The 25,929-nt window shown below is 41.6% G+C and overlaps 1 protein-coding gene across 2 annotated transcripts in view; it reads left to right on the top strand.

Annotated features, from left to right (window-relative positions):
• The first annotated feature begins 299 nt into the window (after positions 1–299).
• Positions 300–25,929, top strand: part of Galnt3 (polypeptide N-acetylgalactosaminyltransferase 3) — a 35,359-nt gene continuing 9,729 nt past the window's right edge. The window contains exons 1-6 of one of the 2 annotated variants that reach the window (XM_036183240.1): positions 300–979; positions 13,900–14,517; positions 18,705–18,877; positions 21,880–22,029; positions 23,744–23,978; positions 24,425–24,542. In XM_036183240.1, coding sequence (XP_036039133.1) covers positions 14,003–14,517; positions 18,705–18,877; positions 21,880–22,029; positions 23,744–23,978; positions 24,425–24,542 — 1,191 coding nt within the window. In that variant the 5' untranslated portion in view covers positions 300–979; positions 13,900–14,002. Of the gene's footprint in view, positions 980–7,006; positions 7,057–13,899; positions 14,518–18,704; positions 18,878–21,879; positions 22,030–23,743; positions 23,979–24,424; positions 24,543–25,929 lie in introns of those variants that run through there. The other variant, XM_036183241.1, reaches the window with a different exon arrangement.

Below are 25,929 nucleotides of genomic sequence, written 5' to 3'. Positions count from 1 at the left end.
GCAGAACAGATGTTGTCCTTTTAAACCACTCTTCAATGAAAACAATCCCTCTCCAGGAAACCACTAACTCGTCCCAAACCCCTGACAGAGGGGATTCTCCCGAGGGCGCTGCTGTCCCTCTCCTGTGGATATGGCTTTGCCTTGCAATAGATAGCAACCTTGGAAGGCGGAGGCGGGTAGCCCTCAAATCAACTAAACTCGACCAAATTTTAGAAGCTCTACTTTGGAAGAGGGAGGCGCTTCCTTGGGACGCCAGGCTTCCCTACCCTAGCGCCCGCGGCCAGAAACGGAAACCACTAGCTGCGCTCCAGTGAGTGGAGTGATGAAATCAAGGCTCGGAGGGGAGGAAGCTCACCGACCTCACTGGTGACAAGCTCTCTGGGTCCCCTTGGGGGAGCCACACGCTCCCACAGGGGTCCCAGCCGCTTCCCTGGGTTCCGAGCACGCCAAGAGGAAGGGGAGCCGCGCGGAGGGGAGGGGGAAGTGCGGCTCAGATTTCGCCAGGTCCCCGCCGGAGGGCTCCGGGTACCAGGTGGCTGCGGCGGGGGACCGCGCCGAGCCGGACGCTGCTGCGGGGCCGGCCGGAGGCGCGCGGGCTGCAGAGGAGTTGCGGGGCGCGCGCGGGGCCCGGCTCGCGGCTCACCTGGAGCGCTCAGGTAGGACCTGGGCGGGGCGCGGGGCTGGCGCGCAGGCGCGGGAGCCGGCCTCGCCCCTGCCGACGTCGCCGGCGGGAGCTCACCTGGGAGACTCGCCGAGGAAGAGGAGGCTCGCCGCCGCCTCGCCTGGCAACGCGGGAGGCCCGGCGGCGAGGCAGGAAGCGGCGGCGGAGGAGGAGTTGAAGCGAACGGCTCACGGGAGCCCGCAGCCACCCGAGTCGCCGGCGCCGCCACCTGCACTTGGCCCCGGGCCCCGCGGGCAGCGCCCCCCCCCCCCCCCCCCCGGCCACCGCTTCCCGCCGCCTGTCCTGCCCACCTGCCAGGTAAGCCGGCTCGCAGCCGGCGGGGGTCTGGCGGGGGGTAACCCCGCGATCCGGGCGAGGGACAGAGTGCGGGACCGCCCCGAAGCTGCCCGCGGCCGGTTGGACGCGGTCTCGAGAGCGGGTTTCAGTTGCCCCTCTCGGGAGAAGCCGGCGGGGACACGGGTCACGCCTGTCGCCGATGTCCCTCGGCAGCCCCCCGGGGCAAGGGTCTAGCCTGAGTGATCTCCCCACCCCCGGGCCGAAAGTCCGGCTGATCCTCAGCTGGTCCTCGGGAAAGCGGGTCTCCCGCCCAGGCGCTGCGCTAGGCTCGCCAACTTGGGCTAGCAGGTTGCCTGCCGGCTCCCGGGTACCTAGTGGGGCCAAACTCGCGACGGGGAGGGTTGTGGCTGTGCCGGGCAACTTTCCCCGCCAACCCCAGACAGTCCTAGACTGAAAACCGCCGCAGCTCCGAGGCATCTCGAAGCTTTCCGACTGGTTTGGAAGGCGTTCGGTGGTCGGGACGCCGGCATCCGCGCGCTGCGCTTTTCCGGGTGCACTCCCCGAGCCAGAGCTGCGCCCACTTTCCGGTTGAAGGTGGTAGAGTCCAGGTCTTCGTGGCAGGAGGAAATAGAGCTGCGGTTCACCAACTGCACGCCCTCCTGTTAGAGGACCTGTTGACTTAAGGACCAGTGTATCTCGGATCTGGTGTGCCTGTGGCATATGACTCAAAGTTAAAAAAAAAAAAAAAAAAAAAAACTTGGTTTCAGCATCCTGCCACGTCTGAACCTGGGAGTGCCAAGCCCAAATTCCTGTCTACCTAATTAGGATTTTCAGAAGCCTAAACATTAAGGTTAAGGTTGAAACAACTCTTAACCATAGACTTAATTCCTTCCTTCTGTTTTGGGGACTGCATCAAGTTAACACCCCCACCCCTTTTCTGATTTTTTTTTTTTTTTAAAGACCACGTTACAAATATGACTTGCTGTTGAAGTTACACTACACGGTGAACATCTGGATTCGAATCCTTTTGTTAAAATCCAGAAAGTTATATTTGAATTTGAGAGTTTCTGGTTGTGAGAACAATCTGTAGTCTAATCAACTAACTTTGAGTTTGTTGCTTAGGCATATAAGTTTAAGGCTGAACCCTATAATTATTTCTTTTTAACCTTTACCATTAACTGAACCTAACATACTTGTTAGTTGAAACATTCTGGGCAGTGTATTAATAACAAGCATTTTTTTAATACATTGTTTTAACCAACATTTTTTATAGAAAAAAATTTAATATTAAATAGTAATTCCACTCCCTAGGAGTGTTTGGTTCTGCCTTTACTAATTTTTAAAACATATATTTAGGTTGTACATTTAAGTTAAAACGCTTTAGGCTGTTCATATGGGGTTTTTTTATGAGGTGCAATTAAAATCTAAAAAAAAAAACCTTCATAACAGTACATAATTGTTAATTCAACCATGGCTTTTTAAGAGCCTCACCTACCTTTTTAGTCTTGTCTCCATAGTGAGAAATTGATGTGCTAAGTACTGTTTGAACGCTGAATAGGTATTGCCCCCTACGTTTTGAATATAGTTTTCATTGGCTATTGGGCATGTATTATCAGACTAGCTTGACTCTAACCTTAGTTGGGGGAAATGTAGCGAGTTCTTGTTAGTTTCTATCGGTAGAGGATTGGGGCAGGGATGTTTTCCTACACTAAGCTTTAAGGACATTAGAATATCTTGTATGCTAGCATTCTTGGGGACCCCCTTGCTGCCTTGGCTGTCTGGTCAAGGCTTCCCAGTTGTGTTCTAAGGGTGTTTCATGTGGCAAGTGTGTGGGAGAGTACTGTTCTGGTGGCCAGCCTGAGGGGCTTGCTCTCCTATCATTCTGTCTCACCACTCACATACTTACTACCACGGCTTGCTGGTCTTCTTTTCTCTCCTGTCGTTTGTAAGGGCTTTGTCATTATAAGATAGCCAGTTGTTCTCTGTCCAGCTCTGATTTCCTCTCATCTCCACCTTGCTCTATAGCAACTCCAGGAGGCCATCATGCTTTCGCCTGGCTGACAATTTCACATGTATATTGATGGTGCCATATGGACTGGGATTTTTAATCCCTTTTTGGTATTTCAGAGACACAGTTATTTTTTTGAGCCAGTTTGGACGACATTAGCTAGTTCTGATCTTTTATTATATTGGCTTACACCGTATTTTATAAGGCATAGACCCAATGTCTTCCATCCTCTTGCAGTAATCTAGACGTTTGGTTTCAAGCACACTTCTTTAATACCAGTGCTGTAAAAACATTTTTTAAAACCCACAATCCTCTAATTTGAAATATTCTGTTTCAGCTCAATACATTGGCAAGGTGTATGTACATACATGAAATGAGTTTCACAAAACAATATCTAGCCTTGGGAAACAGATGCCCCCCCCCTTTTTTTTTTAATTTGCCTTAATATACTAGAATGACTTCATGTCAGCTAATGGCTGGTACCTGTAATGGTAAAATGGTATTGTCCTTTGAATGTATATGCTGTTAAGGCTCATTGTTCTAATAATAAGCTTATCCCCCCCCCTCTCTCTCTCACACACACACACACACACCACACACACACACATTTCATAAAATTGTATTGCATTCCTACTTATTTGATGGAGAGTTTGAGGCTCCAGGATATTGACTAGATAATCTCTCAAATATCAGGGGCTACAGAAAATCTCACTGTATATTATTATATTTTAAAAGGGGTCTCATGCTGTGGTATATTTAGAGACAGGGAAGAAAACTAGAAAGGTTTTCTGAGGGCATTTTGATGGTAACAGTTATCAAGTGGAAGTCTGAGGAAAGCAATTCCGTCCTTCTCCCACCAGCAGTGCTAACTTTAGTCTAGGTTTTATGGTTGAGTTATGGTTGGGATTATGAAAAATATTTACTAGGGAAGGCACAGTCTAATTTACATATATATACATAATATATATATATATATATATATATATATATATATATATTTTAACCTTTATTCTGAAACAGGTATCAGAGATGAATTACAAGAAATCACTTCCTCTCCTCCATAAAAGACTAGATTCAGAAATTAGACTGAAGGGCTGGAAGTATGGCTCTACAGAGAAGAGCATGGCCTGCTCTTCAATAAAACCCTCCATTCCCAGCACCCACGTGGCTGCTCACAACAACTTACACCAATTACAAGGGATTTCACACCCTCTTCTGGCCTCTGAGGGGACTGTACACACGTGGGGCACACATACACTCAGGCAAAACATCTATACACATAAAAATAAACAAATAAATTGACATAAATCAATAAATTAGATTAAGACTGGGGGTGTTATATACACCTTTGAATCTAGCACTTAGGAGGCAGAGGTATGTTTGAGGCCAATCTAGTCTACATAGTGAGTTCCTGACCAGCCAGAGCTGAGACCTCATATTTAAAAAAAAAATAAAAATAGATTAGATCCCTAATCTTGGGAAGTCTGATTGGGGGTAAATAATTAATTTCAAAGACACTTTTACCTTAACTTTAACCCACCTTCACATTCTTGGTGGAAGGAACTTTTCTCCTGAAGAAAATATTGTTGTATTTTATATTTTGGCCAATACCCAAATCATTCAGATATATTCAGTTCTCTGGTCCATAAAGTATAGTAATACATTTGGAATAAGCAGATCAATTATTAGTCTAAAAGCTGGCCAAGAAGGAAGGAGTATTTTCTGTTACCTATCCAATTATGCATCTGGTTGATACAGGGTAATTAGTACTATATAACTTGGGTAATTTTAACATAATTAACATACTGTCAATGACAGTGTTGAATTTAATCAGTTCCAGCAATGTCTGGAGACTGTTATTTATGGTAAAGCACAGGCAAGTAAGACTCAGAATTCTGGGTCATTAGTGGCTACTGACCACTAGACAAAAGCCTTCTTGAGTCATTCTCTGAATTGGACTTATAATTCTGTTACCTTTTCCCTCCCTATACTTGTTTGAATTTCAAACCATGTAAACTAATTTGCTCATCTGTATGATTGCCTGCTGATGTGTCTTTAACTTACCGTCATAATAACTGGAGATTACCCATGTGTAAACCAGGACCTTCATCACATCTCAAGACAAAATAAAAAGTTTCACTTTCTGTAGTTCATCTATAGATGTTATATAGATCTTATTATGTCTTACCCACAAAAAAATCGTGTGAATCATTTGTTAACACAATTTGAGCGCGTGAACTGTCAGGAAACCACCTTTTATACCACTGGCAGACTGTGTCTTGCTACAGAAACAGTGCTGACTTTTATTAGATAATACTGCCTAGGCCCCATGAGGAACAGCATTACATTAGGTATATGGCCCATGTCACTATCCTAACATTCCAAAACATTCTGAATTTTGAAACACATCTGGCTCAAGAAATTGGGAGGAATAGACTCTGAATCTATAGTACTGTTTGAGAATCAGGCCACAAATACAGAGGTTATTTTTAACCTTATCAGCCTCCACAATAATTATTGTCTGAGTATTTGTATTCCTCCAAAATACATATATAGAAATCTAATTCCATGTGTGTTGGTGTTAATATACAAGAGCTGCCAGCAATGATGCTGTACACATTTAGTCCTAGTACCCTTGGAGCAGAAACAGGCAGATCTCTGTGAGGTTAAGACCAGGCTGTCTTACATAGCAAGCTACAGGCTAGCCAAGCCTCCATAGTTCAGACTGTCTCACAACAAAACCCAACTTTGGAAGGTGTTTGGGTCATGAGGACTCTGCTTTCACTGGGGCTAGGAAAGTTTGAGAGTTGTGAGCTTTTTGTAATTCAACTAAGTGGGTGCACATAGGACAAGTGTGTTGGAATGAGCTATCTCTGTGCATTGATCTGCCAACAACTCAACCTTGAACTTCCTAGCCTCCAGAATGTGGGAAGCTAATTTTGTTTATGACTTAGCTTGAGCAGAGTACTTTTTCATGGCGCTGTCAGACTAACACAGCAATCATCAGCTCATTCGGTCTGCTCAACATTTTACTGTTTCCTCACCACTAAAACGCCTCCCCTTCTTCTCCCCTTTAGTAGAGAGTTATCTTGTCTAGGATATATACTTACTTCCTATCTCAATTCTTAATGTCTCTTCTTGCCATCTTCAAATGCATCCTCAACAGAACCCCTCAGGCGATGGTCCAAAACAACCAAAAAAAAAAAAAAAAAAACGATGAACCGGAACTACTTCCTTCTTTGAGTAGAGCTCATCAAAAGTTTCCTGGAGCTCTCGGGTCTCACCTGATTGGAGCTTTTTGGAAGGTCTGCTTCTGCACCTGTCTGTAGGGACAGGCACAAGCACCATTGGATGGTTTGCAAAACATGGAACCATTTTCTGCAAGCCAAGTGTAGAGTACGAAGGAGTGAATTGAGGCGGCTGGGAGGGTAGACTAGTGGTAGAGCACCTTCTTTTCATGCTGGAGGCCTGGATTGGTTCCCCAACACCACTTAAAAATAAAGTGTCACAGGGTGGGGAAAGCATTAGGAAATGACCACCAACATGGGAGAAGCGGTTCATTGAACTTGCCTGTTGAACCTAGACTGCTGTTATGCTCATTTCATTCCTTTGAATTATATTATTTTGAGGATTTTTGAGTTCGACTAAGATTCATTTTTCAGAAGTGAGAAATGTGGTTTGTGGTTGAGAGACCATGCAGCCTTTGTTTGTAAACATTCCCCAATTGAGGACATTAGTCCCAGTGAGAAAGTGAGTATAAGAGGGCAGGTTTTACTTGTGGTTAGACTAAAACAAATGTGGGGGTGCAGACAGAAAATAGAAAAAGAGCCCCTGATATTAGCTGTTTCAAATTTCTTACTATGGCCAAACTCTCTTAATTTTATCTCTTTAATATGCATCTCCCAAATCTATGCATTTTTCTCCAGGCCCGTTAAGACTACCATCTCTCGGCTGGACTTCTGAGGTGGCTAGGCTTTCTCAACTACTTCTGATGTCTTTCTGGTTTGTTCTTCACACTACATCCAGAATGAGAGTTTTCAAAATACTTGGCCACGGTGACCCCATCTCAAAGCCCTTCCACACCCTTGGGGTAAGACAAACCCTTTAATGTGGCCTAAAGCCTGGGCATGACTCAGCTGCTGCCGCCCCACACCCCTCCTGCCTGAGCTCTGGCAGCCTCTTTCACTGCCAGGTTCTTCTTGCCTGCAGGTCATTGCCAAGTGCCATTCTTTTTGCCTGTAATAAGCGCCTCCCTACCTTTGGGCCTGTGGACTAATACTCAGCCTTCAAGTTCCAAGCTCCTTCGTTTCCACCTCTAACTGTAACTGGAATTTCTCTCTCTCTGGAATCTGCACTCTCTCTTCTCCCTCACTTCTAACCACACACTAAACTTTAGCCTAAAGAAATAACCAGCTTCTTGGTACTCAGGTATGTAGCAACCTTTACAATGAATTTCCTCCCAGAAGAGGGTGGCCAACTTTAATATTTCCCCCACAGGTTAAGCCATGTTTTCAGTCACTAATAGCTATTGTGTTTTTATCATGTAATAATTCGTATTTACCACCTTAGTAATGATTGATCCTTGTTCACGGCTCCTCATTTGTCCAACACATTTTAAGCAATTTGCATGTAACTCATTAAATTCTCACAGCAACTTAGGAAGTATATCCTGGTTTTCTCCCTTTCTTAGAGAAAAGGAAAATAAAAAAGAGAGATTAGTTCACTTACTTCCATCTAGAAGGTTCTTGACATCTCAGAACACAGAGCCGCTTACGTCTGATTATAAACCAGCACTTCCATCCACCTTACGTGTGAATAAAGCTAAGTGGGGTGACTAAGCGAGTCACAGCTGTAACTAGAACTCCCCAGTTACTGGTCCACTCTCTCCTTAGCTGCCTCTCCCAGTGTCCTCTGGAACAATACACTTCTAGTGCTGTTTCTCATGCGGTGTTTGGCTTTGTCTGCTAACTTCTCATCATAGCAGACAAATAGTTATCTCTTTCACTCACACACACACACCTCTGCTACTCCTTCCTCAGCATGAAAGTCTCATTCTTTGTTTGCAGTTTCGTGTTTATTTATTATGGTTATGTAGATATTGTTCACTACAAATCCAAACAAGCCTATTGAGGTTGTTTGGTCTGGTGTTGGAAGCACACTTTCATGTATAAGCCCAGCTTGGCCTAGCGCTCTCTGTGTAGTCCAAGGCGTTCTCAATATTCTCTTGCCTCAGGCTGGAGTATTCTGATTGCAAATGGGTACCACCACACTCAGGTAGGCGTTAGTCTTGATTTGTAGCTTTTCTTTTATCTGATACAGAGTCAGGTTTGGTCTATAATGGACCGGGTTAGTCTCAAACACTTCTGACGTAAGTTACCCTTCAGCCTCCAAATAGTTGAGGCTACCAGGATGTGTCCCGTGCCTAGCTTGAAGATTGCTTTTAACACTTCGTTAGTTAATTTAAGAAAAACAACCTGCCTAAGTTTTCCATATATTAGTTGGAGTCTGACTTCTTTGTATCCCAAAGTCTCCTTAGTTCTACATAATCTAAACATCAGATGATTGATTGGTCCCCTCTATCTTGTCCTTTGGTTCTGCTTTGATTTTTTTTTTTTTAAGAAGGTGTGACCCTTCCTATTTATTCCATTATTTTGTATAATGTATCTTCCTGAGTAATGGTTTGTGGAATTAAGAAAATTAAGATACCGCATTAGCAAAATCCTTACTACCGTCACACACATTTTTTATAATTTATTTTTGTCATTAGTCTCTTCATGACGGTCATCGTTTTCAAAAACAGGTTTTTCTTTCATTGTTGTTGTCGGATGCAGTGTTCCTTATGAGAACAGAGAGTTCATCAGCAACTTTCTTCCACCAAGCAGCGCCACCCTTAACTCATTGACTCTCACAGCCTCCCTATCAACTGATTGGCTGAATTCAGCAGACTCTTGGGTCTCCTTTCCAAACCTCCATATCTCTTTTATTCACCTCTTGCTCTAAGTATTTTTAATAATCCCATAATTGCCTCTACCCCCCCCCCCCCCCATCTGACCTCCTCTTTCTCCAAAAATAATTTATATCCTGTGCAACTGTCAAGGGCAATCCATTTTAATTTTCAGTTTTAGTTATCCTAGTGCTTAAAACCCGCCAGGCCCTCACCCATTGCTTAAGGAACTACCTTTAAATCCCATAGGATTATGGACCCATCCCTTCCCTGTTGGGAACTTGGCATTCAGCACAGGGATACTCAGCCCCACTCTGTGACAACTGACTGCTTGTGCTGTTGAAGCAACGCTTTAGGCTGAGACTGGTTTATGTCCAATGTGAACTTACAATGAGGCAAGTTTGTGATGGCTTAACCACCAGGAGAGGGGGATGCAGAGGCACCAGAGATAATTGGAGCAGTCGAAGCCATTTTACCTTTCATGTTAGGCACATCCGCCACCTGATCTTAAGAATGCCACCAACAGTGTGAAGTTTGGATTTGATTGTGCTAGAGCTAAGTTGATAGAACGAGAGAGGGAGTAATGGGGAGATTTACTACGTTGAAATTCAAGACTTTTAGGATTGTTAGAGTAAGTGTTGAAAAAAAAAAAAAAATACAGCCCCTGGGCCAAATTTGGTACACAGCCTGTTTTTGTACAAAAACAAAAAACAAAACAGTTTAATAGGAACGCAGATATGCTTCTTCCTTTATGCATCATCTTTCTTTCCCCCAGCATTGAGTAGTTGCAATAGAGGCCCTGCGGTGGTCTTCAAACCAAAAGAAAGGAAGGGAATGGGAGGGAGGGAAGGAGGGACTCTTTGTGAAAAGTCGCCTGTCACTTCTACAGGCTGATGGGCACTGAGCAGTCCAGCACGTGACCCAGGAAAGAGTGGAGGGTAAGCCTGTAGAGAAGTGAAAGTAGCTGGGCAAGAAGTCTTTCTGTTTTGCCCTCTCTGTCCCCATCCTTTACTACTCATGGGCCTTCAAAGGAAGAAAGAGTGGACTGAAGTGACCTCCTACTTAGGAGTTTGTGTGTCCCTCCATAAATGGGCTGGCTGATGAGACCGGACACTCACCCTCCAGCGAGGGTCAGTCAGCATTCCTTCCCCCAGGTGTTGTGAACTGCTTCTATGCGTGGGGGCCTTTGCTCTCTTCAGGCCTTTTGAGATGAGCGTCCTGGTGTCAGTGGAGTTAATGGGATCCTGCAGCAACCGAAGCAAAGAGGCAGCCAGCATTAGCCACCAAAGACAAAGTAGATAGATCTTCCATAATGGAAGGTGGGGGTATAGAATCATCAGCAAGCCTTGCCTTCTGTATCACTTCTAGTAGCTGAGATGTTCTTGGCAGATCCCTAGTGGTCACTAATGAATGAAACAGATAAGCTACGCTTAATTGTCAGAACTAAGAGCTTTAGTCTCAACTATTTTCCAAACCTATGTTAATCCACAGATCCAGAACTCTTCCCCAGCCGGACCCACAGCCATTTACTAGAGAGTATTCTTTGGAGAAAAGGAAGTACTCAGACTTCTGCATCAGTTCCTAGAAACTGAAAACATCAAATTAGCAGCTTACCAGGGTCAGGTAACAGGTGGAATTGCACTCACATTGGGCTTCACTTTTTTGCATGAGTTGGGGTGAGGGCACTTTAACACTTGGCTATTTGGGTGACACTTTCCCACACCATAGCACTTTGACCCTTCCAGCTCCTATCTATGACATCTTGGATGGACTTTCCTTAGTCCAAATAATAAACCTGATTGACAGATGAGTTTGAACAGTTACCCGGTAGCACTGAGAATAGACAGCTGCAGAATTTAGCCCTGCCCATTGTTAGTTGTAAAAGATGCCTTCCCACCAAAAGAAATTCTCTTCATAGGTAGAAATTGTGTTTTTTCCACTGTGTTTAGAATGAGAGATGGTCAGAGGTGTAGAACTATTGGTTGAATGGAAGTTACAATGGTTGTATGGCCAGGGCCTTGAAAGCCTTGAGCCTTGAAAACTAGCGATGCTGGAAATTGAGGATATGTGTGTAAGCCTTTCAGAAGGGGCAGACCCTGAAGAGGTTTGTCTCATCTAAATATACCAAAGGATTGTAACTTCAAGAGAAAGCTTTTTATGATCAAATGGAGAAAGTAACATACCCCATGGACCATGGACCTCAGCCAGAACCCCTCCCCAGCTACTGGAGTGCTTTTTTCCATGGCTGCCAATAGTGGGCCTGGTGTGTAGAAGTGGAGGCCTGGCCAGATCTGCTGCTGTGTCCCTCACCTACAGAGAACACCATCAACCCCAGAATAGCACAAAGGATAGCCTTTACCGCTTCCCAGTTTGCTATTTATGCTTCAGTTATTAGCCTGCTCTGCAGGATTGGAGCAGAACCGTGAAAGTATTTCCTCTGTGCCAACTGGTGCGGTGTTCAGCCCTGTTGGCAAAGGCCTTCAAGGACACTGAGAATAACAGGGGCTTCCCTTCCTGGCTTCAGGGCTCCTAACGAACATACTTGTACCATTGCTCAACTCCTTCCATGGCTGTCTCCAGAGGTAGGCCCCTGTCATACAGGGAACAGCTTTCCCAGAGTTGACCTCTCCTACTCCATCCTTTTTCCAGGACTTGACTTGGGCAGTACGGCTGTGTGTGTCCTTCCAGCCTAAGTCACTGCTTGGCAAACTCTTTCCCAGGCTTACACAAAGGTCTGAAACAACTGGTCACTGTAGACGTAGCTATCCACCCTCTATCCCAGGCAACCAGCCCAAAGTTATCTTGGCCTCAGCTAACACATTGAAAAGTGAGCTTGACTTCAGAAGCCAGCACTGTGCCTGAGCACCTACCCAGTACCAGGAACCTGTTCCTCTCTGTGAATAGCCTCTTCCAGGACTCCCAAAGGCGAGTTTCTGGCAGGTCTCAGAACTGTTACCTGTCTCTGTCAACTCTATCACTGTAGCCATCCGGCTCATCTTCTCCCCTCAATGCTCTTGAGTAATTCTTTTGCTGGACTCTTAGCATCCCTCTCTACCCTCTAGTGCCCCTGTGAGTATTGCCTTTACCAGGGCTGATTTTTCTAATACATAAGCTTGATTATGATCCTGCCTTAAAGTCATCAGCTCCGAAAATAAGGAGAAAAGAGTGTCTTCCAGATTCCCCAGATGTGCAGGCTGTTTGTAGGTTGGTTTTTACCTGTCCTCCCTGTGACATTTCCTGCCATTTCCACTTCTGTATGTGGCCTTTTACCCCTTAGCCATTAAATATGGCATCTTATCTCTCATCTCTGTCTTGGCAATCTACCTAAAAGTTTCTTATCTTTCAAGAGTCTGTTCAGCTGCATCAGTCATTCCAGGGCACTTTCTCCTACGGCCTGTGCAAGCATTCTGCCTTCCCAGTCTCCTCATAGCACATGGGCTCCTGCTTTGTCTGTTGGCTTGCCCTGTGTCACCTTGGACCCTTAGCCTCTGTTCCCTGGGGGGAAAAGTTATCTGGAATGCTGTGGCCAAACCTAGAACAGTATTCGGCACATAGGAAATTACACAACTGCATCAAGTTTTTAAAGCAAGGTGAAAACCTAGCAGGTTACTTTAGTCTCACATGAAGCTCCTGAAGCTAGAAATGCCCAGACATACTGGAATCTCACTTTTATGGGCAACAGACATCATAATGGAGGCATCTCCTGGGGCCAAAGTTAACTTTTTTTTTTCCTCTTATTTTAAATGTTATAACAACATTGGAACATGTGCTGAGTAAAGTGTCCAAGTTAGTTTTCACTGTCACAAATGACATTGTCTTTAATTATTTTGTAGACTGGGGGACAGCAGGCAATTTTCCTTTCTTCGCCACTGTTAATAATGGGGAATGGCATGGACTCATATACTGAGCCCTCTTACGTTGTTATTATTGTATTGTATTTATTTATTTATTTTGGTTTCTTAGGACAGGGCTTCTTTGTGTAGTCCTAGCTGTCCTGGTACTTGCTCTGCCACCGCCGCCACAGCCACCACCACCACCACCACCACCACAGCCACCACCACCCAGTTTACATTACGTATTTTAAAGGCTCGAGAAGACAATCAATTTCCAGCCTGATTCAGGCTGTCATCCACTCACATGGGTTCACATTAGGACCTAACGAACAGTGTTCTCTTCTCATGCTCAATTACAAACAGCCCTTCATCAAGCCAACTTGTGCCTTTCGATGCTGGAGGCCCAGAGGCACCTTCAGTGAAGCTAATGCAGTTTTCCTTGTGCTGTTAGATTTTGTGTTTGTGCAAGTTATTGAAATTGCTGCTGAAAACAATGACTTAAATTGATTGTAAATTGTCAATTGCTCTACAGTAAGACTTGCTCATCTTACTGTAGAGGTTCTGTCATGACTCACAGGAATGTCATGTGAGCAGATCTGGGAGAGAATGCCAGCTGACTTACTGGTAAAGCTTCATGATCAGCTTGCTTAACTGGAGCGGTGCTTCTCTGGTTAATGGGCAAGCACATGGAAGACAGTCACTGACGAAGATATTTAGCAGGGCATGCCCGCATACCTTTACACCCCTGTGCATCTGCCCTGTTTTTAACTCACTGAATGAAGTCATTTTGACCCCTTGGCTATGAAGTTCAGAGAATTCTTTTTTAAAATATGAAAATATATCTGCAATTCTGTATTTTGTGTCTATCATATAGCAGTTATTGACAGAGGTAACAAAATGTGTGGTTTGGTTTGGTTTGATTTTTCCTCCTGGCAAGAAAGTCTTCTTCTTTCACAAGCACGTAGATCATAGTCAATTACCGTAACTATTTTCTTCTTAAAGTATAATTTTCTTGAGGGTAAAATGTCCATGTATTCTTTAGTCCCTAAGAGTACATTGCAGCTCATGTTCAGTTAGTTGTTGGTAGAAGTGATGAATTGTACCCTGACTATCGGAAAGAATCACTACTAATATCATCTATCATCTCTGTTTGTAGGTATTACTATTTAAAGAAATCTTTTTACCAGCACATCTATGATAAAAAGTACAAGTAACAAAGGACACTGTTATCTGTCAAGTAACAAGCATTTAATGCCAGCATGGCTCACCTAAAGCGACTTTTAAAATTGCACATTAAAAGACATTACCATAAAAAGTTCTGGAAGGTTGGCGCAGTCATCTTTTTCTTTTTAGTAGTTTTGATTTTAATGCAAAGGGAAGTAAGTGTTCAGTATTCCAAAGAGGAATCCAAGATGGAGAGGAACTTGAAAAACAAGAACAAAATGTTTGACTTTATGCTCGAAGCTGTAAACAACATTAAAGACGCAATGCCAAAGATGCAAATCGGAGCACCTGTCAAGCAGAGTGTCGCTGTCCCTGAGAGACCCTGTTTGCAGGGGTATTACACGGCAGCAGAGCTGAAGCCAGTTCTGGACCGCCCGCCTCAGGATTCCAATGCACCTGGTGCTTCGGGCAGGCCTTTCAAGATCACCCACCTCAGCCCAGAGGAGCAGAGAGAGAAAGAGCGTGGGGAAACAAAGCACTGTTTCAACGCCTTTGTGAGTGACAGGATTTCTTTACACCGTGACCTTGGACCTGACACCCGCCCGCCTGAGTATGTTGAAGAATATTCACTTACCATTTGTCAGAAGGGTTTTCAAGGAAGAGTCATTAACTCAGGCTCCTTCTTTAGGCACCCTGAAGCAAAATATTACCAGCCACTGCCATTCATTCGATGTTTCCTTTGATCCTGTTTATAGTTATTGAGGCAGAGTATCCATAGCTCTTACTAGCTTGGCAGTGGAGACATGAAATGTACCTTCTGAATTAGAAAACTGAATTCTAGATCTGATGGATACTTAAGGGGAAATCTCTCTTTTTCCTCAAATGCTATAATTTTCTCATCTATTTAAGAACACTTGGACAGTTTTTATAGAAAATGTAGGAGGTGAAGGGATTGTTTTCATTGCTCTGATTTGCTATGAAATAGAAATGTTTTTTAAACTGTGACAAGATTTTGAAGCTATTAGGTAGTTCATTGGTTTGTAAAATGTGTCACACACTTTGTGAGTACTGCTAAGACGTGATGCTATCTCAGAATGCCCTGAGCTTTGTACAATTTCTTTTAAGAGTGGATAGTTACAACTAACCTCCATTCACTCAGAAGCTCTGCTGATGCACTCTCACGTCTGTAGAATTAGAGGCAAATATTCCTTATTAAGTAGTGTCATGTACAAACTGTACAGAATCTTTCTCGGTGCCTTTAATTAGCCATTTTGTCACCTGTAAGGTGACGTTCAAATGCTGTATGTGAACAGCAAAAGGTGAGATGGATTCCTGCACTCTTGACCCATCCGTGAATGTTTGAGAGCTCAAGACAGGCAAATAGTAAGCAACCGGTGCCTACTGTATGTTATGTTTCCTGTTTCTAACAGATTACATGTGCCATTGAATACATACATATCATATATATATACACACACACACACACACACACACACACACACACACACACACATACATATATATACATATGTATAGGTACATGTGTGTATATATGTGTGTACGTATATATACTTCTGTAGATGGATTTATTCTTTTTCTCAGATTTCACTAGATTTGGGATTGTGAACTCCTCTGGCATCCCTGTTGAATGCTGAAGTTGCACAGGTAGACTGATGTAACTCTATTCTAATCAGTATGGCTCAAGGTTAAGTTGCCCAGGACTTCAAAGTAAATTTGGGAAGAAACAGTTGCTCTATAAAATACCCTAGTGTTTCAGAGGGCCCTCTCTCTTATCAGTAGATTCAGATGCAGTATTACATTCTACTAATTCTGGGAGAATTCATGACTGAAATGAAGTCCACCTAAAAACTTATTAAGCATAATTTTTATTCATTGGGATGTCAGTTCCTATCAGTTCAAGATGACCGTTTTAATTCCAACATTAGCAAACTTCAATAATGTTCAGTAATTTAATTTCTGAAGAAGAGAAAATCAGCTGAGCACATTAACAGCCAATATTCGTTTGGAGTTGGACATCTGCTTCTCAATTACTCTCTTGATAACCATTTGTGGGGATGCTAAAGGCCAGTTGTTTCTTATTTTGAATACAACCAATACCAACAGGACCCCATTTTCTGAAGACCTTACTAGGGTTTTTTCCAAGGCTCATCAGTCATGTGGGTCTAGTGTCTCCTAAAGCTAGGTGATGACCTGATTTATAATTTAAGTGATTTCTAAATGCTGAATTTCACCAATTGCCTTTCAGTAAATATAGAGCCAATGTGGCAGGTTATTTGATTGTACTATTTTAAATGATATGAAATGGTTTTTTAGCATAAATTTACTATGTACATTGTTTCAAATTGATTGCAGTTTATAAAGTCTTGTTGAAAAATTTTATCTCTTGCATTAATATTATAACCAACACTTTGCTGTGACCCTATTGCTATCATTGTTTACTAATTCTCATTAATGTTAGGCAAATAAATAACCAGGAGGAATGAACAACTTGCACAATTAAATTGATAACATTTTACTAGTGATACGTATGCGTGTTTGTGTGTGTGCAGTTTTGTCCGTTGCATCTTTAATATTATATAATTCTTAATTGATATTGTATTAATTGACTACATAGCAAATAAAGGTAGGTGGAAATTCTTAATCCCAAAATTCTCTTCCCTCCATATAGCAGGAGAAAATGCCATACCATAGGGTTTTCCCACAAGTCTGTCTTAGAGTTTGTGTTGGCTTATAAACAATTATGTATTAAAATATGAACTTATATTTAGTAATTTATTTCTGTGTCATTATGGTAAAGTCTATGTGTTTACATTTTACTTTTACTCAGTTTATTCAGAATTCGATTTTCACAAGGTACCTTGCTATAATTCTGTGTGACATTCTACCTCCAACGGTGTATTATCATTGCTCTCCACTTACGCTGTCAGCTTTACTGACATGTCCTATTCAAAGCTACCTCTGATCTAATTCCTTTTTTCTTCCATAAACGTTTCACCCTACTGACCTGCTTTTGGGAAAGAATCCCAAACACATTTCTACCAAGGTATGGTGGTAAAGGCTTTTCGTGAGAGAACTTGCTCATTTGTAGGCTGAGCTGCCACACTGGAGATGGCCCACTGGCCACTCAAAGCAACTGAAATGTGTTGGGTCTTGTCTCTACAAGTGAGTGATTTACTTCCTTACCTTTGGGTTTGAGCAGTACTCTTTTATTATTTGTGTACTGTTTTTTATAGCGTGGGGAAATGATATGGTCTGCTGCCCAAAGTGATACAGTCATGAATGACCTTTCACGGACCTTACAGACACTGCTGCCTTGCCAGTGTCTTAGCTTGTGCACAGACCACACACAGTTAATTTCGTGCCCTGGTTGTAAGCCCTCACTCCTTCCTCACCTCAACTCCAAAGGCTGGTGACTGTTCATCATGGCATCTCATCCCAAGGTCGGGAGGCTGTACTGAACCACTGTTACCTTGCTGTCAAATTAGTTTATCAATAATGTTTTCTTCAAGGAAGACAATGTTACAGAAGTGAATTTCACAACAATCTGTAATTCATGCTTCTAGGTAATTGACAGTAACACTAATTAATCAAATCAAAATCACTTAGGAGTCCTTTCCCTGTGTACATCGGTAGGACAGATGACAGACGGTTATATGCTCAAACTTTTTTTTTTTTCTAAAGTCAGGGTCTCACTATGTAGCCTTGACTGGCCTGGAATTTGCTTTGTAGACCATATTCGCCTCAAGATCACAAAGATTCACCTGCCTTGCCTCCAAATGCTGGTATTGAAGTCATATACCATCACAGCTGGCCCAGCACAAACCTTTTACCATGAATATATAGATCTTTAAATTTCTAAATATGTTGTGTTAAAAGACAATTTGAAAATGATAAGTCTTAATCAAACAGCAAAACACATGATCAGGGTAAATTCCTTAACACAGATGGTTAAATGGTGCTAAGCATTTGATGACCATAAGAATCTATGTTTTATGGTATACTTCATTCCCATTTCAATTCCATATATAAAGTAAATTAATTAAGATAACTTGGGAAATACTTAGAAAACACATATTCTGTACTTACAAACACATCTAATGTAACTTCTACCAAAGTGCCTATTCACTGAACGAAGTTAGACAGTTTAAATCAAATAAGAAAAATGGGTGACTTAAGTAAGAAAAGACTATTTTGTTTTGTTATTTGTTTTGTTTTTCAAGACAGGGCTTCTCTGTGTAGCTTTGAGCCTTTCCTGGAACTCACTCAGTAGCCCAGGCTGGCCTCGAACTCACGGAGATCCGCCTGGCTCTGGCCTCCGAGTGCTGAGATTAAAGGCATGTGCCACCATCGCCCAGCAACTATTTTGTTTTTTATTGAAGAGTGGTTAGACATTTTGCTCCTTGCATGTTGCTTCCTTTATAGATTGTATTTATTTCTGAAATCAGATAGTTTAGAAAACTTGACTCTGGTCATCTGTGTCAGTGAATGTGATTAGGATGAATGAGCTGTTTGCAGAACTTTGCTCTAACCTAGTTATATCTGTACACCATTAAGATACTTTCATGTGCAAATAAACGTTGCTGTTTATTTGTGTTTTGTTATTTATTTGATTTGCCTTATTTATTTGTTTTTTGATGTTCATTTATTTATTTGAGTTGCTATCATTTGGGATGATAATGATTAAATATTGACAAATTAGCAGTGGTATAGAAATTGTGCGATGATGATGAAATCAATCAGTATGAGTCATAATGGTTCTGCTTCTTTAACTTCTAGATGCATTGAACAGAAATTTAAGCGCTGCCCTCCCCTGCCTACCACCAGTGTCATAATAGTCTTTCATAATGAAGCGTGGTCCACGCTGCTTAGAACTGTCCACAGTGTGCTGTATTCTTCACCTGCAATACTGCTGAAGGAAATCATCTTGGTGGATGATGCTAGTGCAGATGGTAAGAAAGCATATGCTTATCAATAAATCCTTCTGGTCATGTCCAAAGTCTGCCTGGTTTTATATCGTGTTCCCTGTGTGCTGTCTCAGAACCTGAAGGGTTTGGGTATGATGAGTGGTAAAGTCTGAATTCTAGGATGCCATATTTGAACATTTTGGATTGTAGGACTTTCTGAACACAATTATTCATAACTGTACTTCTAGAGAATGTGGCTTTTATTCTAGAGCACAGTGGCTAAGAGCAGAGATGTGGGCATGAAGTAAAGCAGTCTGGACTGGACCCTCAGCTCTGGTCCTATCCAGCTGTGTGAATTTATTAAGTTACTTATTCTTTGGCCTTAGTTTCTTTATTGATAAAATGGAGATAATATCATGCTGGATCAAATTTAAATGATGTTATTACCTTAATCCACTGAAAAGGAAAACTACAGTGAGTTTAATTAATATGCTATTGATTATATAAAGCATCCCATTGCATGATTTAAAGCTGGAGCATAACTGGGTTTTTAAATATGAAGGTGTTCTTGTAAGTATTATAATTAATAGGTAATGTTCCTAAGTACCTGATGCCACACTGTCATTCCATTCTGTTTTATGGGGGCGTTTTCCCCCACTGCAGTGCTGAGGATCTAATCCAGGCCTCATGCACAACAGGCAACTGCTATATCTGAAGTGTGACCCTAGACCTGGGCTTTAAAAAAAAAATAAGTCAGTATTGTTTTCAAAAAATTAGCAATGTTTTTTAAATGTTTGTTTCTACTTAAAATCATAAGTCAGACACTAAGTAAGATATTTTACATTGAAATCATAAATCTATAAATATTCAGATTCTAATTTTTCAAAATTACAATTACTGTAAGTACAAAACAATTTATTTCATTGATTACAAAATTTACTCCTGTACAAACACAGGTTTGGAGTTAGATTCCACATAAAATATGCCCTCATGAAATCCAAAGTCTATTTGATGAGCCAGACACATTTTCCCCATGGCTCCTTGTATCTTTTCCCCACAGCATCATCACATGTCATGTAACAGTGACTTCACGAGCTTGAGTCACTCAGCTAGGTAAGGGGAGAGAAGGAGACTACTTAGCTAAAAGACCTACTCACTTCTATAATAGTCATGAGCACTTGACAATAAATTTGAGCTGCTTTCCTAACTAAATTTATGCCTGAATGCTCGTGCAATTTGTCTCACTGAATTCATCTGAAACTTAGCCAATGAGCACCCATGTGTCTGAAAGGAGACTGTGAAAAGCCGGGGGTGGCAGTACATGCCTGGGATCCCAGCATGCAGAGGCTGAGGCATGAGGCTCGGGAGTTCAGTCTAGCCTAGGATGCACACCTGTCTTTAAAAAAGAAAATACACACACACACACACACACACCTACCCCACCCCCGTACATCTGTGAAGTGAAAACTAGTCCCTGATAGCACTTTGTTTAGGAAATGTGAAATGAAGATGAGCATAGTTGGGGTACCAAAGAGGTAATTAAATCCTAGTGAAGGTAAAAACCAGAGGTAACATCTTTAGAGTGGTGCCACCTGATAGGCCCTGGGATCTGCTGTCCAATATTGCCCCAGCTCACTCTGCCAGTGGTCATCTGTGCCACTTATGATATCATGTCCTCCCTATAGATAAGGGATCTAAAGTATAGAAAAGGTAAAACAACTTTTCTGAGGTCAAACAGTTATGAGGAATGGTTCTATAATCTAGGACCTCTGATTTGATGAAATTTTGTACTTCCCCAAAAGGAATATAGGTTGGATAAAATTTAGGGAACAGATAAGAATTTGAACATATTCCAGATATTTGTTTTATTTAAAAAAAAAAAACAAAACAATTTTCCCATTTTTTTTTGAGTGGGGGTATTTTACCTGCATGTCTGTCTGTCTGTACATCACATGCATGCAGTGCAGAAAAGAGTGTCCAATCCCTGACAGTGAAGATATAGACAGTTGTAACGCAACCTGTGAACTTGGGTCCTCCGTAAATTCCCCTTGTATTGGAGGCTGTGCTCTGGCTCTGACAATGGTTGCTTAAACTGAATTACATATTCACAAGAATTCAAGAATTTAATGACAAGTTAGATGCATTGGCATAAGCCTGTAATCCCAGGACTCTGCATGCTGAGGCAGGAGGATCACACAGTCCAGGCCAGCCATGTCTGGCAAGACCATGCCTGAAAGAAACAAAGCAAAACACCCACCATGACAAAAAGAATCTAGGAGCTGACTTGAAGATGCCTGACCATCTGAACAGTACCAGATTGATTTGATTGTCTCAACCTTTGCTTCTCACCTAGCTCAGCCAACCTCAGCCGTTTAGTATCGTAAAGTATGTACGTTACTATAGCTCTGTCTGTTTTTAACTGCCTGATTCATGCGCCCCTTTTTAGTTCTGTATTTTATTGGAAAAGAATTCAAGAGACACCTAAGGTTTTCTGCTGACGGTGGAAATGTCCCCAACCTGCCACAACTCTGGGCATCCCCTACTTGCCCTTTTCTTGACATTTGGTTATTAAGGTATTTTGATCACTGCCTAACCAACAGCTAGTGAGCCGTATTGGTTGCTTGGCATTTCTTGTCGTAGTTCTCAAATTTTAGTACCAAAAAATTTGCTGAATTTTTTTTTTTAATTGAGATCTGTTTCTCTGACTCCTACAGTCACTCAGCTCAGCTATCTGTGAGCTTTCTAAACTCCTGGGGTGCACTCCTTGTAGGCTTCTTACATGCCCCTAGCATATTGCATGTATGTGTATGGAGTGGACAGAAGTTCTAACACTAGGTATTACAGGAGTTACAATTTGTGGACACAGTCTCATTGTCCTCAAAGAGTTAAAGGTAATGTAATGTTACTTGTACCGGTAGAAGGAGCAAATGTGGACATGAATTTAGAAGGGTCAATGCCCTATGATTTCATTAGCTTTCAGATGTTATATATAAAACTAACTATTTCTTTTGAAAGGTTAACTCTAATTTTTTTTTTCTTCTTTACAGACTACCTGCATGAAAAGCTAGAGGAATACATAAAGCAGTTTTCTATAGTGAAAATAGTCAGACAACGAGAAAGAAAAGGCCTCATCACGGCTCGGTTGTTAGGGGCAGCAGTAGCAACCGCAGAGACGCTCACGTTTTTAGATGCTCACTGTAAGTGCATGTGTGTAGATGGCTTGTAACTTTGCCCCTCATGCGCTTCATTTCAAAGATAGTTGTCTTTAGATGTCTAATTGCATTCTTCTGAGCAGCATGTTTAACCGATGGTAGCCATGGCTGGCCTAGCCGCCCTGGCCTCCTCAGTGTTTTCAGTTCCCAGCTTTCCCTGAGGGTGATTCTCGCTTAGGACCACCCCCCTCCCCAGATATTCATTCTGTCATAAGCAGAAAGAAGAGCAAAATTTTCCCTTGCAATTTTTCACTCCGACACTGTGAGATTAAATTTTTATCTAAGTGTGGTCAGCACTGTCATTGAGCACTGTCTCCATACTGCCACTTTTAACTGCTGTAGTTTGTTGGGTTTTTTGGTGTTTTGTTTTTTTCTGTTGAATCTGCTCTGTCTATGAAGCGGTACCCTGCTATCCTGTTCCATGAATATCGCAGTTTTGGCTAATGTTGTCCCTCTTGGGCAGTTGTTGCTAGTTTTGTGCTTCCCGTGGCACTGTTTCATAGTTTTAGAAAGTCCTTCGGAGTCACTGTTCAGTGGATATGCTAGGCTTTAACAAATAGTGCTTGCTTTGTCCCCAGCGCTGTAAGTTTGGGGAGGTTTACTCTTCATATGAATGCTTGCACTTGAGCTGCCCAGCTCTTAGGTTACACTTCACCCAAGAGCTGGTTGAAAGCTGCACTGGTTATCACAGAAAGGCTTTGGGCTTTGTGTTGTGTTGAGAGCCACTGCATTCGATAGTCTCTTAATCTAGCATTTGAAACATGAATAGAGGTCTGGAATGTTTTTCAAAGGATAGTATCACTCTCTAGTGATACTTTTTCTGATCCAAAATGTAGTAGGATCTTCCTCCCTGCTAGACAATGATCCTTCCAGGCCATGACTGACAAATTTAACTTAATGAGGCACTCACCTGCATGACATGGTGTGATGTGGCCCAAGACCATGGTTCTGACCTTCATGGGACTCTTTCTGCTCCTATCCCATCAGGACTATAGCAGCTTTAAATGATTTTTCTCTAGCCACTAAATTCAGAACATTCTAACTTGCTGACTTACTTTCCCCTAAGACTCAAAAATTAGAATTAAGCTTTCAATTGCTGTACTTTAGTGGGTGAAAGAGACATGAAATTAAATAAGTTAGAATAATTTTAGGGTTAACTGGAAAGTTTATCTTGATTCATAGCCCATTCTTAAAGGAAAAGGACTCCCATAACAAGGCTGGTAAGTGCATTGGTGCCCGTCTGCCATGCTAGGAGAAAAATGTCATCTTTCAGAAGAATTCTCCTGATTTTACTTTTTCTTTTTCATCCTCCTCTCATCACGGAGGATGATCCGTTGTACAGCATAGTGGCTATAGTTCATGATGTGTTGTATACTTTCAAATGGCCAGAAGTAGATGTCATGTATCCCCTGCCCCCACATAAGTGGTGGATATCTTAATTATCTTGAACATAGTAAATTTTTAACAGTATGTTAGTGTGTGTGTGTGTGTGTGTGTGTGTGTGTATCAAAACACATTGTATACTCTTAAATATATCATTTTTGCCTATTATAATTAAGATGAAAGAAATCACCCATGTATGTATATTCAAAACACAGATAATCTTTTCTTTCTAATTTCTCTATAAACTTTCCTGTAATATCAAAGAAAACTCTTTCGATGTTTCCATTAAATTGACCATAGCTTCTGTTTGGGGCAGGTGAGTGCTTCTATGGCTGGTTGGAACCTCTGCTGGCCAGAATAGCTGAGAACCACACAGCAGTGGTGAGTCCAGATATTGCATCTATAGATCTGAATACATTTGAGTTCAACAAGCCTTCTCCATATGGAAGCAACCATAACCGTGGAAATTTTGACTGGAGCCTCTCCTTTGGCTGGGAATCACTTCCTGATCATGAGAAGCAAAGAAGGAAAGATGAAACCTATCCAATTAAGTAAGATGCTTGCTCCCAAGTCTTACGTTCACACCATAAGTAGCAAATGCTACATTTGTATATGAGTTTTCACAGTAGTTGCTTGTGTGGTAATTCTTAATAACAGAAAAAAAAACCATACATTCTATATGTAGACTAGTAATGTACAAGGCTCTTTTACATGATATTATAAGCAGCCAGTAGGATTAGGTGAATTCATAGTTTAAGAATATTTAGGCAAGATAAGGAGATAAACAATAATATGGAAGATGATATTTTTTAAAGTACTTATTTCCCCCAAAAATGTTAACTCTGAAGAAAGAATTTTTAGTTCTTCTTTATCTACATAGAAGATTTCAAATGTAATATGATATCTCTTTACCTGTAATGTCCAGTTAGTTCTTTCAATGACCCCTTTCAGCTTGTTTGATTTCTACATCAAACTTTGGTGATGTATTTCTTTTCAGGACCCCCACCTTTGCAGGAGGCCTTTTTTCTATATCTAAAGAGTATTTTGAGCACATTGGAAGTTACGATGAAGAAATGGAAATCTGGGGAGGAGAAAATATAGAAATGTCATTCAGAGTAAGTTTATGGAGATTAAATTTAGCATACATGTCAAACAGGGTGATATATTGTGTTCTGATCAGCTCATACAGGCTGTTGCAGATGTATGCTGTCTTTATGTATTTAGTGCTTTCTATAATGTAATTGCTGGAAAATTGGCAATGAGGCTATTTCCATTTAAGTTGTAACTTGATATATTTATTCATGGTTGCCAATGTAACAAGAGGAATCAGTTAAACTCCTGTGTCCAGGCAATAACACCAATTAATGCACTTGTAGCTACTGAATTCCAGCCAAGATAAATATAATTAAACCTAGTGCTTCAGGAAATGAGTTGATTATCAAGGGAGTCAGTATGGAAAACATTTATTTATAACTAAAGAACACTAGACTTAACTCTTTGTAGCATATGAGCTGTTCCCCTCCTTTTCATAATGCATGTTTTAAGCTAATATAAACAAAACAGGGTTTTAGTAGTCATGACATGTGCTTAATATATTCAACTTAATGACTGCATTTTTGTGATAACCATGTCACTCACTTTTTGTCCTTTAGATTGGAATGTGGTGGGAAAAGACCTGGGAATTAGGTTTGTGTGTTGGCTCTGGCTCCATCGTATACAACAGTAGTAGCCTTGCTACAGCTGAACTGCTGAAGGGCAGGAGTCTTTTTAAACCTAACTCTGTGTTCCCAGCCCTAGTGCGTGCCGAATCTCAGTGTAGTTTGTTGAACTGAACTTGCCCCCGAGCCATCTGTTCTGTTTAAATGAGGAGAAGCAGCGGTTTCGACCACTTGCCTCAGCATCCACTATTAAGCATGACTTCATTTTAGGTGTTTTGCTTACCGATTGTTAACGGCAGAACTAATCCTTAAGATATTTTATTTAGAACTACTGCAAACTTTTAGACACATACCATGTAGATGTGGACTTTTTAATATGATGACCAACTCCTTTGAAAATATAATGGGTTATATTTTGGCAATAATGGCTTTCTTGAGTGGTTTTCTTTAATACCAAATTGAATGTCCAAGGAGTAAATAGAGTCTGGGTTCTTTTGTGCCCAGACGGCTACTTCATTTATTAGGGGGAAAAAAGTGTGTAGTTTCAGTAAGTGACCATGTGTTTAAGGGGGAAGTCAGATACACTGGAGAGAACCTTGTTTTTCTTTGCATATTAGAACACTTGCATAATTATTGGCCAAAAGGAAAACTTGGAATTAGTTTTTATGAAGGACTCAGAGCTCATGATTTTGTAAACCTACTTTCTGAAGATGTGCTTTTGTTCTCTGTATTTCTCATTTCATTTAATAAATCCATTGTCTACATTTATAAGGCATAGATTGAACTAGCATAGAGACTGTTTATGACACACTAATAACTCTCTACATTTTGTATGTATTGGTAT

The sequence above is a fragment of the Onychomys torridus genome, chromosome 4, assembly GCF_903995425.1.
Source record: "Onychomys torridus chromosome 4, mOncTor1.1, whole genome shotgun sequence".
Lineage (NCBI taxonomy): Eukaryota > Metazoa > Chordata > Mammalia > Rodentia > Cricetidae > Onychomys > Onychomys torridus.
The sequence above is the reverse complement of the archived record's forward strand: the minus strand, read 5'-3'. Positions and strand labels throughout refer to the sequence as shown.